Source organism: Chaetodon auriga, chromosome 13 (genome assembly GCF_051107435.1).
Source record: "Chaetodon auriga isolate fChaAug3 chromosome 13, fChaAug3.hap1, whole genome shotgun sequence".
NCBI classification, from domain to species: Eukaryota; Metazoa; Chordata; class Actinopteri; order Chaetodontiformes; family Chaetodontidae; genus Chaetodon; species Chaetodon auriga.
The window spans coordinates 25,726,072-25,742,771 of record NC_135086.1 but is presented as its reverse complement, the minus strand read 5'-3'; the positions used below and the strand labels follow the sequence as shown (position 1 = coordinate 25,742,771).

At 42.2% G+C, this 16,700-nt stretch overlaps 1 protein-coding gene across 1 annotated transcript in view; it reads right to left on the bottom strand.

Moving 5' to 3' along the window:
• Window positions 1–4,948: 4,948 nt before the first annotated feature.
• LOC143330715 (SH3 domain-binding protein 4) overlaps window positions 4,949–16,700 on the bottom strand; it is a 121,601-nt gene continuing 109,849 nt past the window's right edge. Inside the window, exon 5 of the mRNA XM_076747447.1 lies at window positions 4,949–12,124. Within this exon, the coding sequence (XP_076603562.1) occupies window positions 11,900–12,124 (225 nt within the window). The 3' untranslated portion in view covers window positions 4,949–11,899. The remainder of the gene's footprint in view (window positions 12,125–16,700) is intronic.

The window sequence follows — 16,700 nt, the reverse complement described above, 5'->3', positions numbered from 1 at the left end:
GATGATACGACTACAAAGTCGATCATTGACCTCCGGCCTAGGGTGTCCTGGTGCCACGTGCACTGATGGACACCCTTATGCTTGAACATGGTGTTCATTATGGACAAACTGTGACTAGCACAGAGATACTTAAACTCCTCCACTTGAGGGAGGACCTCCTAACCGATCCAGAGTGGGCAATCCACCACTTTCCGAACAAAAGACGCACTCATAAGGAGTGGGGAACAAACAAAAGGTGCACTCAGAAAATGAGTGGAAAACAAACACAAAACACTCTCGAAGAGTGAAGATAATTACAACAAAAAAAACCAAACAAACACAGAGCAACAGGCAGGAGCAAACACAAACCGCAGATGAGGCTGGCAGTCCTAAATACCCAGCACTAATCAGCCTGATACGCGCCAGCTGCGCTGCTGATTAGGTGGACTGAGTGCAGGGACACACCCAGCAAAGACAGAGAGGGGAACAGACAGACAAATAACACCAGGGATAAAGGGAAAAAGAAAACATTAGGACAAGACAGGTAGCAGACCATAACATCCAGAGTCTTGAGATACTCAGGGTGGATCTCATCCATCCCCAGGGCTCCACCGCCACAGAGTTACTTAACTACCTACTACCTACTTCTGCCCCAGAGATTGGACAACTCTTCCCCAAGCCTCCCGGCTCTGCTTCCTCTGAGGAATACTTCCACCACCCGACTATGTCCCTAGTTGATGTAAGCAGTTCCCCACCCAGTGGACAGGAAGTTAAAAGTGCCACACAGTGAAGTTGACCTTTGACCTTCTGGATATAAAATGTCATCACTTCATCATTTTATCCTATGAGATATTATTTTACTGTATGAATTCTTGAGTTATGGCCAAAAATGTGTTTTGTAAGGCCACAGTGATCTTTAACCTCTGAACACCAAAATGTAATAATTTCATCTTTAAGTCCAAGTGAACGTCTCTGTCAAATTTGAAGAAATTTCCATAAGGTACTGTGTTCACGAAAATGGGATGGATGGAGAGACAACCTGAAACCATAATACCACGACTGTCGTCAGTACAGAGGAATAAAAATAATGGATTTCTGATTTGAAGAAGATGAAAAGTAACTTGTGTGAACTCCCTGCATTTGTGGGGATCTTAATTTTTTGCATTATGCTTGGTCATCACAAAGGGACAAATTTAGAAACGGCATTATGGAAATGGAAATATATCATTCAGTGAGCTGGAGCAGAAAGGGAGCCAGAAACATAAAAACTTACACTTTTTTGTATGTAATATGGAACCATGGTGATTCAGGACAATTTTCAATTTTCTATTCTGATCTGGAGCTATGTCCAAAGCTGAGACCTACAGGTATTTGTGAACTCATTTGAATATTTAAGAATATTTAAGACAAGAATTTCTTTATCTAACACAAGAATATTTAAGACAATTCTTTGGACACTATAAACTTAAACCAAATTAGCATACTGTTAGAAACCGAAATCACAGAGAAGTAAAAACCTGGATGTGACAATGAAAAGTCAACATTTCAAGTGAGTGAACCCAGAGTAGACTCTTTGTACAGATTACCCTTCGATTTGAAGCTGAGTACAAAGCTCTGTGATGTTCTCTGGGCCCTGTCACCCTGGGGGAGCTCATTATCAGCACTCCAGGCTGGGATTTGAACCATCTCAGCCCATACTCTACTGTAATTAATTCCACTCCTTTTAGCTGTTTTTTCTCATCCATTAATCTGTGTATTTAATTAAAGTGTGCTTGCTTTAACAACACAGAGAGCAAAAGGCAGAAAAAGGACAGAGAGGAATGAGAGGAGAGTGAGGAAAAGAAAATTATGAAGATGTCCTCCTAATTATCAGAGTAAAGAAGCAGGTCTCCCCTTGTCCCCTCTAACCAAGTCACTGTTCACTCTCATTTTTGCTCAGATTAAGATCTGCTGTCGTTGTAGTCAATCACCAGTGACCAAACACTTCATCTTTTCATCCCAACAGGACACAGTCAGCACAAAAGGAGTTGTTGAATATAGAGAGCACACACGGACCAATAGCGCCAAAGACATTTTTGAAACTGAGACGTTTGTAAGATGTCAGGGTTCAATTTGTCATTCTACCATACTGGGTTGCACAATGAAATACAAATTGTAGTCCCTTTATGCACAAGAAAAATCCATTTTTCATGGTGGAGTGCAGAGAACAGGTTGAGGAGTTTAAGGAAAGAAACTGCCTTGTTTTCTAATGGCATAACAGCGGATAACTCTGTGTCACTTTTCAGGTGGCAGCAGGGTGAGCAGGCTATAGCTGGGTGTATATTGTCTTTTCATATCCATTTGGATCTGCGAAAGCATCTCACCTCACCGATCACTCATGCTTGGTCAAGCCTAGGATGCAGGCTGGCTGGCATGCTGTTTGATGTACTGGAGCACCAGTTCTCAAGGTAAAGAGTACAGAGATGATGTTGGCTGTCTTTAACACATCACTGTGACAGTGGTGGAACAGAAGGTGTTTTGGGAAGCACTTTATCCAATCCTGGAGCTTCCTGTCCTCATGTTGATGTATTTCTGTCATCAGCAATACATGGTTCGGTAATAAAGGCGGAAAGATACATTAAAACAATAATAATCTGAAGCTATGTGAGCTACTAGCCACCACATATGCATACTTCACCATCACCATGATAACAGCAGGGCCATAGGAAGTTTTCACACAGTTAAGGAACCATGAGGTTTGTGAGAAGATTATAGGAGGAGTCCAGTATGGCACTGAGGGACTGCTTTGACACCACTGACTGGGAAGTGCTGTGCAGTCCACACAGGGAAGACATTGACTGCATCAACTTCTGTGTGGAAAACACTGTGCCTACCAGGAAGGTACAGTGTTTCCCAAACAACAAACCCCTGAACTGAAAGCCCTTGTTACACTGTGCTTGTGACTTTCTGTTTGTGTGTATTTCTGTTTGGAGTTTTGTTTGGTTTTCCTGTCCCTCTGTTTTCTGCAGTGGAGGTGTGGCCTGGCTGAGCAGAGCCAGGACACTCATCCACTGATTTCTTCCTGCATTTAAGCAGTGTGGCGGCTCTGCCTCACTGCCAGACTGTTCTGAGCTCACGCTAAAACTTTCCAACCATACCTTGTCTCGTTACTTCCTTGTCTTGTTGTGCCACAGCCACTGTTGAGCGAGTATAAGTTTTGTTTGGTATCGTGGGTTATTCCTCTCGTTTTAGTTCCTAGTGATTCGTGAGGGTTTGTGCCTATCTGCTCACCACGGTGTAGTAGACTTTTGTTTTTTGGGCTGATTTTGTGTTTTGTCTCTGGTTTTGTTCTTGTTGAGATTGTTATTGTTTTGTCGGAAAATAAACCGTTGTGTTTTGTAACAACTCTTTTCGTTTCTGTGCCTTTTTGTCTGCCCCTTGGGTCCTACAAAGTATACTCAGATCTATCAGATCTTAATAGCCCTTTTGAATGAAGAGGGTTTAGATTTGACGACAAAAATGAGCTGAGGAGGGTGCAGAGGGAGCTGAAAAAGGAGATTAGGAGGGACAAGGACAGCTACAGGAGGAAGCTGGAGGAGAGCCTTCAGGGGAACAACGCCAGAGAGGTCTGAAGAGGCCTGAAAACCATCTCAGGCCACAAGTGACAGTGGGAGGGGCCAAGAATCTGGAGAATGAGAATGGACAAATGAAATGAATTCTGTTTTTCAACAGATTTGATTCTACCCCCATTCCGTCCCCCAACCCACCAGAGCCCAGACCACCAGCAGATCCCTGACACCAGCATTTCCCTCCCCATACCCCTTAACCCCCCCCCTACTCGACATCAGAGATTTCATGCCCCTCGACCCACCTCACTCAACAGGAGCCACACCACAGTGATTGTCATGTTTTTTTTTTTTTGACTCTCCAGTGCTTTTAAGACAATGCAACCATCACTACTCAGGGGGAAGCTGGAAGGAGCTGGAGCAGACTGCTGCCTGACTGTGTGGACCTTCATCTTCTTCACCAACAGACTACAGTATGTGAGCCTTCGCAGCTGCACGACTGATGAGGTAGTTTGCAGCATGGGGGCTCTGCTGGGTACAGTGCTCTCTCCTGTGCTCTTCACCCCCTTCACCTTGGACTTCAGACACAACACTGACAGCTGTCACATCCAGAAGTTCTCAGATGATACAGCCAGTGTTGGACATGTATGACAGGAGAATTGGAACGCAGGGAAGTCATCCCCAACAGATGTCAGATGGTGTGAAATGAACCACCTGCACATAAATGCCTGCAAGAGAAAGGAGATGGTGATAGAATTCCGCAGTAAGGTGCCACAGACAACTCTAGCATTGTTTATCTTGCCAACAAAGAATGAAAGAAATTTCTCATTTAAAAAAATCTGAACAGCGGGTGTTGCAGAAGTAACAATATTACTAATATCATCAGATAGAATTTTGTGATTGTGCCACCTCTTTAACAAAAGATTAAAGAAGTAGCTATAGCATTTTTGCCAAATTATTTAATGATTTAAATTAATGTCATTCGAAGTTCTTTAAGTAAAGATAATAAACATATAATCTGGTAGATTTCTGTGACAGCTGAACTCCACCACTCTCACATTGATTGATCCAATGGGAGAAACTGATCGAAGGAATCAGTATAGTTTTGAGGCACCACTTCATTCAGTTCACTGGGCACAACGGAGTTAAAAAGGAAAATGGCAACTTTGCAGCAGAAAGATGGCTCAGGATGCAATAGCTAATAACATGTGGGCAGGATAAAGAATTCATATTAAAAGACAAATTTTAAAAAAATACAGCTGTCAAAAGATGATCCTCGGAAAATAAAATTAATATTAAAATTACCAGTAAGGACAAGGTCAAGAGTGTGCTCTGTTGTGTGTAGAGCCTGATGTTAAGTGAGATTAAAATACTCTGTATATTCATATTCATAAAAACAGAGACAAAATTGTGTAAATCTTTGGCCAGAGCTTGATTTTATTTGACATGATGAGATCATTAAGCATAAACAATTCATTTGCTATGAAGCAAGCATTTAGTGGTGCCATTCTTAGATGTGAAGACTTCCACCTTTCAATAGAGAAATGACAATGACAATGACAATTACAGTCATGTGGTGGACGCTTTTATCCAAAGCGATGTACATATGAATTCACACATGGATGGTACAGCATCAGGTGCAGTTTTGGGGTTCAGTATCTTGCCCAAGGATATTTTGACATGTGGACTGCCAAGGCCAGGAATGGAACCATGACCTCCAGATGGCAGATGACCACTCTGCCACATGAGCCACAGCCTCCCCAAATGAGGCAGGGTACACAGATGACTACCAATGTGCAGGTAAATTCCACCCACTGAAAAGAGAGTCTGACATTTCCTACCATATACAAAGGGAAGTCAGACATGGGAAGCTGAGGCTCACCAGAAGTCACTGCCTCCAGCTTTGGTGCTGCAAACCACTATGGGGATCGCTAGCCATTGGCGCAAACAGGAGTGATAAGGATTATGGAACACTAACCCATGGATTTAAAGCATTGTGTTACACCACAGACACTCTGATGAAAAGGAGAGTCTGACAATCAAACGCCCAAGTTGCAAGTCAGTTGCTGACAAACAGGAGAGAAAAAAGAGCAAGGCACAGGAAAGCTGGGACAAAATGGAACAGCTGTGCAGTGGCAGTGGCAAAGCTAAACACAGAGAAAGGTCAGGTGATCACTTAATGGTTCATGAACTGATTGTATTCCGATCAGCCTCAGCTGCATTGTTAGCTTGGTTCCCTAACATGCTAAATATTAAACCTGGTTTATGCTTCTGCGTTGCAGAATCCTGACGCGTCGCGTCGACGCGTCGTGACGTGAATGTCGAGGACTGTGATTGGTCCGCTCAGAACGTAATTTTGGTTCAGTCGCAGCCCTACGGTCGCAGCACAACAACACCGCCATTTTCAAAGTTTCAGGTCCTCTTTTCAAGTCCTCTTCGCGGCAGTATAAAGACTGCCAAATGGCCAACAATTTGTGGAGGGAAATCTCACGAAACACGGAGATCCGACAAGAGCCCCCCGAAACCATACAAAGACACAGCCACACCCCCCTAGCGGCTTGGCGGTGAATTGCGGAGCAACGCGTTCCCTCGACGCAGAACTATGAATGCTCAGTGACGGCGTCGGGTGTACGCCGTAGGTACGGCGTCGCCGCGACGCAGAAGCATAAACCAGGCTTTAGTGTGTTAACATGCAAACATGCAAACATGCTACATTTATGGAGGCCTGTAAGGGTTTGTGGCAAACAGTCATAGTACAGGGGTCAAGGTCTGGTGCATGCAGCTGTGACTCACACTCCTGGGTATGAACCCAACCACGACTTCTTTGTACGTCACAAACCTCTATACCCCAAATGCCATGTTACCAGAAACATGGGAAACCTTCCCACTAAGGAGTTATGAAGTGGGAGGAGTAATTTCAGCCATCCCTGGTTTCATAAGAACAAAAGTATCATTAATGATCATTCCACAGATAATGTTAGGTGGAGCACCTCTTGTTTGAGCATGAAACTCTGCTGGTTCAAACATGGGTCCAAAATATTAACAACTGTTTTAGAAAATATGTAGTTCTTTGATAAGGCAAAAAACTTAGGGGAAGAAGTTCACTTTATCTCCTAAAATGCATTTCAGAATTAGACATCCAATCACGGACGGCACAGTGGCGCAGCAGGTAGTGCACGTGCCTCACAGCAAGAAGGTCACTGGTTCGTTCCCCGGGTCAGGCAGGGCCTTTCTGTGTGAAGTTTGCATGTTCTTCCTGTGCATGCGTGGGTTCTCTCCGGGCACTCCGGTTTCCTCCCACAGACCAAAAACATGCTCATTAGGTTAATTGGTGACTCTAAATTGTCCTTAGGTGTGAGTGTGAGCTCGAATGGTTGTCTGTCTCTATATGTTGCCCTGCAATTGACTGGCAACCGGTTCAGGGCGTACCTCGCCTCTCGCCCACTGACAGCTGGGATAAGCTCCAGCCCCCTCGCAACCCCAAAAGGGATAGTCAGTATAGAAGATGAATGAATGAACATCCAATCACCAAGCTTAAAATTCTGTGATGTGTGCAACTGACGATCAGCTGAAGCTACAGTTTATGCTCTTTACAATCTGCATCATGAATCAATACACTGTTGCATTCTCAACTTATTTGTGGAGTTTGTTCACAACTGCAGTTAAGTGTTTTGAATGTGCTACCGCTCTGACACACGAAGCTCAGTGTAGTATTTAGAGGTGAATGACAGAAAAATGACAGCCAGAAATGAAGTTGAAATTATTAAAACCGATGGTCATAAAATATATGATTGTTACACTAACCAGGAGAGTCCCATGTTTCTATGTTCAGTCACCTTAAGGATACCATAAAAGAAAAAACAATTGAAATGGAAATACAGAATGAGGAAAAACACTTCTGGAATCAGTGGCCCTCTCAACTCAGCTCTATTCTGATGATTTGTTCACACGGATGGTGAGTCTGTTTGCTTATCTTGCACAGACCAGATAGATGGATCCTGTTTTTACCGTGTCAGTTGCAGTGGTTTGCCAAGTGAAACCAGAAACAAAGTTCAGCTCCATTTCAATTATCTGAATCTCCAAGTTGTCTTTCTTGTTCTTGCTTTAATTGTACCCAGCAGCCAGCTAAGCTCTCTCTGTCCATGTCATGCCTCCTGCACCATCCTATTTACCTTCCACTGTACATTATCTCACGTTTATTTGTTTTTGGTTTTTTCTCTAACAGAATACTGTTGACACACAAAACGTGATGGCCTGTTGCTCCTGTTTCAGGTAACAAAACTTCTAGACTGTGATGTTCTGGTCGATGTGTGCTTTTACAGGGAACATTTTACTACAAACTGCAGCCAGAAGCAGGTACAATCTGACAAATGGGGGTGTACAAATATTTACATTTTATTTCTTTTCTACAAAGTACAAAGTCACAAAAAGGTTCTTAAACTTACCACTGGATGTGTCACTACCACATTAGGCATTACTGAGACAAAACCAAACCAGAAGCTTTGAAATAAAGTGTCTTTACAACAGTGGTATCAACATTTTCCAAGGTAATCTGTGTCAAGCTGTTTTCTTTTTGGCAAGCTTAGGTAAAAAAAGGACTTTGATTAACAAACAAATGAAATACAGACAGAAGATGGCAAAGAGTTGAGAAATAAATGATTAATGTTGTTATAATGGAGGGTAAGGCTAAAAATAATTATTTAAATCGACTCTTTTAAAAAAAAAATAATAATTGCTGACAGCACAATCCAAACACACAGTCTACTTACTCAATCATATCATGTGATCCACATCAGCATCTACATTGAACATCTAAAATGTTCCAGCGCCACACCAGTGACCAACTGTTGCAGCAGCTTTCACCCATCATTGACCTTTTCCTCTAGCTTCTTTAATTTGTTTTTTTTTTGTTGTCTTTTTTTTAATGCATAAAAATACTTTTTCTTTTTTTTTTTTTAAACTGAAGTCATTGAGTTTGCACTGGTTGTTCTTCTGCTTTTTGCATTGTTTACAAATGCATCTGGGGATCCTGAAGGCAGGTAAGGCACCATTGTTTATACCAGGGCTCAGCTGATACTTCTTGGCAACCTGTCAGTGCTTCCTGGACAGAGGCCCCATATTCCCCCACAAGCTGAGGACGAAGATATGGGGATGCTGTACCAGGGCTGAGTACCACGCTAGGAGGAAAAATTACAAACCAGTCTGATCATCATGGACAATGTGAGATCTCTCTCTAACAAGTTAGCAGAGTTAACTCTGCAGTGGAGGGAATACATGGCTAACCCTGCTAATTCTGAACATGAGCGCTGGATGTTTTCAAAGTCAGGAAGGTCAGGAAACAAAGAGGAGCTGCAGAATGTGCATAGGGAGCTGAAGAGAAGAATCAGTGACGAAAAAAAGCAGCTACAGGAGGAAGATGGAGAATCAGTTGGAGCAGAACACGGTTAGAATCTGGAGGTTCTTGAAAAGCCTGGAGGGGACCAAAAAGAGGGTGAATGATCTGAACTATTTCTTCAATGGATTTGTTCAGTTATGTGCCTCTCCCTCTGACCAGTTCTCTTTGCTGCAACGCCCATCATCTGCAACCTGTGTATTCCCTCACCCCTACCTACACCCCCCTTCCCAAAATATTCAGGTCAAAGCCACTCTGCACATCCACTGAATTCCCTGTCCAATGCCATAACCTCCCATGCACAACCTCCAACCACAGCCCCACTCTGTCCCTACAACAGAGATGAGGAACGAACTCAGGAGGATCAAGGCAGAAATGGGTATGAATGGCATCAGCTGAAGGCTTCTAAAGTCCTGTGCAGACCAGTTGTGCAGGATAGTTGAGCACATCTTCAATCTCAATCTGAAGCCTTGTGTGTTATACCAGTGCCAAAGACTCCACACCCGAAGAACCTCTACAGCTACAGCTGGAATAGAGAAGGTTGTTCTTGTCCATCTCCTTCCCCTGGTAAGACTATCAATTGACCCACTACAGTTCCCGTATCAACCAGGGATTGGGGTGGATGAGGTTGTCATCTACACAGATCATACAGCCCGCACTTCTGAGGAGCAAGTTGGAGCACACAGGGGTGACCTCCCACCTCACAGCATGGATCATGGACCACCTAACCAACTGACCAAAGTATCTAAAAGACAGGACTGTGAGTCTGACATGCTTGTCTACAGCATTTGAGCCCTGCAGGGAACAGTCCTGGATCCCTTCCTCTTCACCCTCTACACTGCAGACTTCATGCACAAATCAACCAACTGCCACCTGCAAAACTTATCAGAGGACTCTGCAATCATTGGCCTCATCACAGATAGGGACAGGACAGGGGCAACCACTCTCTTTCTGCACCATAATAAATGAATAATACACTGGACTGGACTGACAATGCAAATGCACAATTAAAGAAAGGCTGGAGCAGACAGTGTCTGCTGAGGAGACTTTGGAGTGCAGGGGGCAATCCTGAGGACCTTTTTTTGACTGTGGTGTCACCTATGAAGTCGTCTACTTGGGCAGCAGCATCTCAACTGCTAACACATAGAGACTTAACAGACTAGCTAAGATGGGTAGCTCTATTCTGTGATGAAAGGAGAATGATGGTTGAGCTATCATTCCTGATGGAACACATGTCCCAACCCATGCAAGATACTCTGACAGCACTAGGCAGCTCCTTCAGCAATGGTCTGAGATAATGCAGGTCCTTCCTTCCTGCTACTGTCTGACTTTACACTGTGGTGGCTGTGCCTCAGGAGATAGAGCGGTAGTCCACTTATTAGAAGGTCTGTGGTTTGATCCCGACATGTTGAAGTATCCTTGGCCAAGATAGTAAACCCCAAATTGTGCTTTCGGTGTGTGAGTGCGAGTGAATGGATAACGCTTGTAATGAGCAGGTGGCTCAGCTGATGTAGTATGAAGGTGTGCTGCTGACTTGTGATGTAAAAGCACTGTGAGTGGTCATCAGACTAGAAAAGCGCAATATAAAGACAGTCCATTACTCTTTACAATCAACACTGCCCCCAGTGAACCACATAATAATATTATTTACTTATTTATGATATCTACCTTTTTTAATTCACGCTTCTTTCTATTACACTATCCCCTTTGCTGCTGTAATGCTGCAAATATGTCCTCTTTGGCCTAATGAAGGATTATATTTTAGCTCCATGACAGATGAGCAAACTAAATTTGTTGACGAAGACGAGGTGATATAGTTGAAACAGGTCGAAATCTTCTGTCAGACATTGGGGAGGACCAAGTCTGGTTGGAGGGCTTATCTTGGACTTTTATCTACTTAAAATAATGATGCCCTGGAGCTCAGTATTCATTCATATACACCAGGAATCTGGGTGTAACAGCTGACCTTTGTAGATGTGTGGCACAACACAGATCATTAATTACCATCAGACCCTGACCAAAGATATGGGTGCTGTGCCATGTGCGTAAATGCACACATCATTCTTCAGTCAGGACCTACAGAACGGCCCCAAAGCTTTGGCACTGCACTCACAGCTGCTGTGTTTCCTGTTGTTGTTGACATGAACTCAAAACAAGACACAGGAGGTTTTCTGCAAATCATACACATCCAGTGCACTTTGAAGTTGGTGTAACTGGGGGGAAAAAAATAAATAAATAATATATATATATATATATATATATATGTGAACTATATTATATTTGAACTGTACTTATACATAGTCAGTGGTGTTCAAGGGATCAAAAGCAAAATGTATTTTATCTATCTAAAAGAAGCCCCATTTAAAATCTCAGTTTAAGTGTACTTTGTGTGTTTAGAATATTTTCAGAGTTTTACCTTGCCATCTGACAGCCCTTTCCTTTGGCATAAGTACAACTGTGCCATGCACTATATTATGCGGAGAAAAAAGTAACCTCCTCCTTCATGTACAAATAAATAAAACAGATTTGACACACGACTAGAGTAACAACGGTAAAATACTGAAGTGTCCATTCTTGAAAAAGTGTCTTTCTTTCTTCGTGTTCAATCCATACTTCTTAACAAAAAGGGTTCAAAATGTTGCTTTAAAAATGCTGTGCCAAATAATAGTACAAAAATACATAACTATGCAAGACAGAACATTTTAAAAGAGTCCTTTATGAATACTGTGAGCTCCATACAGCATTATGTTGTTTGGCCAGCACCTGCAGAGATGTGGCAATGTTTCCCTGTGCAAGGGGAGATGAAGGCTGTGCCACAGGAATAAAACAACAACATATAACAGCAGTAGTGGCATTTAGAGTGAGCAGAAAGCTGAAATGCAGCATTTCAAACTGTGAAACTTTTAAAATGCTCCAGAAGAGTGAAGTGAACTGGTATGAGCAAACACCAGCAGGATTAATATCGAGTTATAAAGGAGAGAGATTAGATGGCATAGTCGTCCTGAGCAGCGGAACTAAAGGCGGCGCTTCGCAAGGCATCCAGGCAGTTGACCAAGATGAGTGTGCCAGTAAGATGCTTCCAGCGTTTGGTGACAGGGTTCTTCATCTTGTCCAGGCCCAGGTGCAGCTCCTGGATCACATCTCTGTAGCTGTCACCTATCTGAGCGGCCCATGTGACCAGGAAGTCATATGCTGGCTTCCACATGGCCTGGGGACAGAGAAAAAGAGAATGAACATCCCATGATCTGCTGACATGCCTTAACACTCATACTGACCGAGCAGATTTTGTCTTGACTGCAGGTGCAGAATGCATGTTGTTTTATTTTTATTTTTCCATGTATGTTTTTTGCTATTAAAATCAAACTTTAAAAAAAATGCACTGATTTGAACATGACGGTCATGTTTTGGAGTGAATCACCTCAAGAACTTGTGTGTAGGATGAAAGTTCAATGCCAGTGCCAAGTTTTTCCAAAGCTACCTTGGAGTCCATTTTGAGTGTTTACCAGCGGCAACATTTTGTTTCCAAACAAGCAAGTCACCAGCAACCAACGCACTTCAAAGTAGGCAAAACCATCTTACGACCTGCTCATTTATGGGGTAGCTGTGGCTCAGGAGGTAGAGCAGGTCATCCACCAGTCAGAGGGTTGGTGGTTTGATCCCTGAATCCTCCATTCTGCATGTAGAAAAGTCTTCCGACAAGATAGGAATTGCTCCAGATCATGTGCCATTGGTGTATGTATGAGTGAATGTGGCATGTGTTGTCAAGCTCTTTGAGTGGACAAAGTATAGTCTATATAAATGCAGTCCATTGCAGTTCATTCGACGTGGTTGATGTCGAAATAATAATTTGAACCCTCAAAGCACCCCAAATGAGTGTAAAACAAATACTTTCCTTACAATGTGCTCATGCAGAAGGATTTCTGAAAGGCAGCACACACTGGTGATTTATGATACTCGTCAGTATTGTAATCACACATAGGTGCTCCAACTTGACACACAGCAAAGGATGTAGATACATATTGTAACTACACTGTGTCCTAGCATCAAGAAATATTCCATAAATCGCCACTCCCCTCCAACACTTGGAGGGGAGGGGGCATGCAGCCTATGCCACAGTGAACGCGACACGAGAATTTAATTTTCCGGTTAGAAAGAAAGAAAGAAAGAAAGAACAAGAAGCTGTACTGGATCAAAAAAATCAAACATCTCGAAAATATTAATGCAGGCAACCCAACAGAGGAAATGGAGAACAACTAAGGAAATTTAAATACCAAATAAATTACATTATAAATGAGAAAACTCAATTCCTGATACATGCACTGGCCACTTTATTAGGTACATCTTGCTAGTACTGGGTTGGACTACCTTTTGCCTTCAGAACTGTCTTAATTCTTAGTGGCATACTTTCAACAAGGTGTTGGAAACATTCCTCCAAAATTTTGGTCCATATTGACATGATAGCATCACGCAGTTGCTGCAGATTTGTCGGCTACACATCCATCATGCAAATCTCCCGTTCCACCACATCCCAAAGGTGCTCTATTGGATTGAAATCTGGTGACTGTGGAGGCCACTGGAGTACAGTGAACTCGTTGTCATGTTCAAGAAACCAGCTTGAGATGATTTGAGCTTTGTGACATGGTGCATTATCCTGCTGGAAGTAGCCATCAGAAAATGGGTACACATGAAGGGATGGACATGGTCAGCCACAAGGCTGTGGCATTTAAACAATGGTCAATTGGTACTAAGGGCCAAGAAAATATCCCTCACACCATTATAACACCCCTTCCAGCCTGAACTGTTGATACAAGGCAGGATGGATCCATGATTTCATGTTGTTTACACCAAATTCTGACCCAACCATCTGAATGTCACAGCTCAAATCAACACTCATCAGACCAGGCAATGTCTTTCCAATCTTCTATTGTCCAATTTTGGTGAGCCTGTGAAAACTGTAGCCTCAGTTTCCTGTTCTTAGCTGACAGGAGTGGCACCCAGTGTGGTCTTCTGCTGCTGTAGCCCATCTGCTTCAAGGTTTGACATGTTGTGCGTTAAGAGATATTGGTATGGTATTCTGCATACCTTGGTTGTAATGAGTGGTTATTCGAGTTACTCTTGACTTTCTATCATTTCAAACCTCTGACCGCTGACATCAACAAGGCATTTTCGTCCACACAACTGCCGCTCACTGGACATTTTCTATTTTTAGACCATTCCCTGTAAACCCTAGAGATGATCAGCAATTTCTGAAATACTTAGACCAGCCCGTCTGGCACCAACAACCATGCCACGTTCAAAGTCATTTAAATCCCCTTTCTTACCCATTCTTAATGCTTGGTTTGACCTTCAGCAAGTTGTCTAGACCACGTCTACATGCCTAACTGCATTGTGTTGCTGCCATGTGATTGGCTGATTAGCTATCTGTGTTAACAAGCAATTGAACAGGTGTACCTAATAAAGAGTAGCATTAGATTTTCACCATTGTAGCAGAACTGGTCTGTAGCTGACCCTCTTCTCCCCTCTTTGCATTGCTCAGGAGAAGTGTAGTGATAAAACAATCAGACTTTTAAGAGTTATTGACCATCTGGAAGGAAGGAAGGTGTGAACTCAGGCAGAGACAGGATGTCTGGTTTAGAGACATCTTCTCACACCCTTTCAGGGCAACAAGAGTCACTGATGACACTTTTACTTCTAATTTACATCTGGTCAAGACGTTCTCATGGAGGTGCTAACTCTTTCTTGATAGCCCATGGGAGTTAAGGACAATAAAACTGCCTGGATGGACGAGTGCCATGTCTCAAAGGAATCTTCGAACCAGATAATGCTGATGGGTTGTAAATTAGACATTCCTGAAGCAAACTGTTCTGTATGTCTGTGTGCCTTTTTGCTTAACCTACCAAATTAACCAAATCTCAATGTTTGATTTAACTGTAGATGTTATTACATTGCCAAGCTCGTGATCTGTACAATAACAATGCTTTCCTGGTTTTTCTAACTTACAGGATGACGAAACTGTGAATTTAACTATTTCAAAGGTTTTCTCTAAGTTTCTACCATGTAACCATACTGCCATCTAGAGGTTTTAGTCATCATGTTTATTAGGATTAGTATTAGAAAATGTTACCATGTTCATTGTTTAATGTCGTTATTCATAAGAATTGTCTAATGCATGTAGTGAACACGCATGTTGTTGTTGTGCCATTGAAAATTGATCATTTAAAATATATTCGATTGACCATAGTGAGAAGCAGATGAGCCCTCGTATGAATCATTAATTAATTCTCGCTCTGTGAAATGAAATCACGTTGCGCGTCTGCGAACCATCCCACACGCGTGACGTCCTATTAATTAGACGCCAGGCTAGTTTTGTGTTAGTTTTCTTTCTTCTAGTCTCGTTTAGTTTTTCTTTCGTCTTGTTTTGTCTTAGTTTGTGTTAAGTTCTGTTCTTTAGTTTTCAAGTATTTTTCTGCTCCGTCGTTTTCTCAGTCTTTTTGTTGCTGCTCACAACTACACAGAGTGGCCTGATTTAATTCTGCAGAAAACGCACTTTTCTAATCTTCGTGAAACTTTCATTTTTGCTTGCCACGCCAAGCCGCATAATTCCTATTTTTGTTGTTAAAGCCTAGTCATGTAATAATAATTTTGAAGATATTTTCGACCGGCCATCGAAGAGTTTCTCAATCTTATTATTAGTAATCAAAAGCCCTGCCAAACGGCCAACAAAATTCTCTAAATTGTTCATTCAACAAATTAACCTCATATTCGCGTCCCCCTTTTCCCTTAAAAACCTACTTCTCACTATCGCCAAACTCATTTTACCATTCTCTTGCCATAAATTCCTCTGTACAGTGTCTGTGTTAATCTACCTCATCCATATAATCTATCGTATTATTCATGATTCATATTCATTTCATTATTGTGTTTAATAAATAATCTTTTGCATACAAGTCGTTGTCAGACAGTGTCCTTTTGAGCTGGATATAAGCAATCCCTGTACTGAGAGTTTACGCCTTAGATTATCAGACTGATCTACTGTTGGTTCATTCATTCACTACATCAGCATTACAAGATATGATATACAAACTCCTTCTTAGCTGAGGAAGGTTGGTGCCCGGCAAATATTAACAAATGTAACATTAATTTAGAGGTTATTCCCCTACACCATAATAATAAATCTGGAAAATACTTTGCAAATCAAAAAAATTAATTGAATTAAAAAATATATATATATATATATATCCACCATTAAGGGCTCAGCATTGATTTACCACAGCTTAGTAAAGAACAAACTAAACCAAACACAAGATGAACTCTCTACTTTCCTCAATCTTATGCCAAATAGCAAAGCACCAGGAACTGATGGCTTTCCTGCTGAATTCTACAAACATGTCTAGTCCATTCTAGTGCTGCCCTTCAACAGAATGAAGTAGAACAAAATTCAAGACTTCCAGCAAGCATGGACACAGTTAAACTTTCACTCCTACTTAAACATAAAAAGACCCAACCTCACTATCTAGTTACCGCCCCATTTCGCTCCTCAATGTGGATATAAAAATTAGGGTTGAGCCGGATACTCGTTTCAGACGAGTATCCGGTACGGATAAAGCATTTTTGACGAGTACGAGCATGATACGAGTAAAACTCGTCAATATCCGCGGCCAGTCACACACAGCGCCCGCCCCTCCCTACACAGACGCGTCTCTAGCTCACGTTGCTCTCTTCAGTACTCCTTAGGTTTTCTGCAGCTCGCCTCTATTTCAGTTTGTATGATATTTAAAGTTACT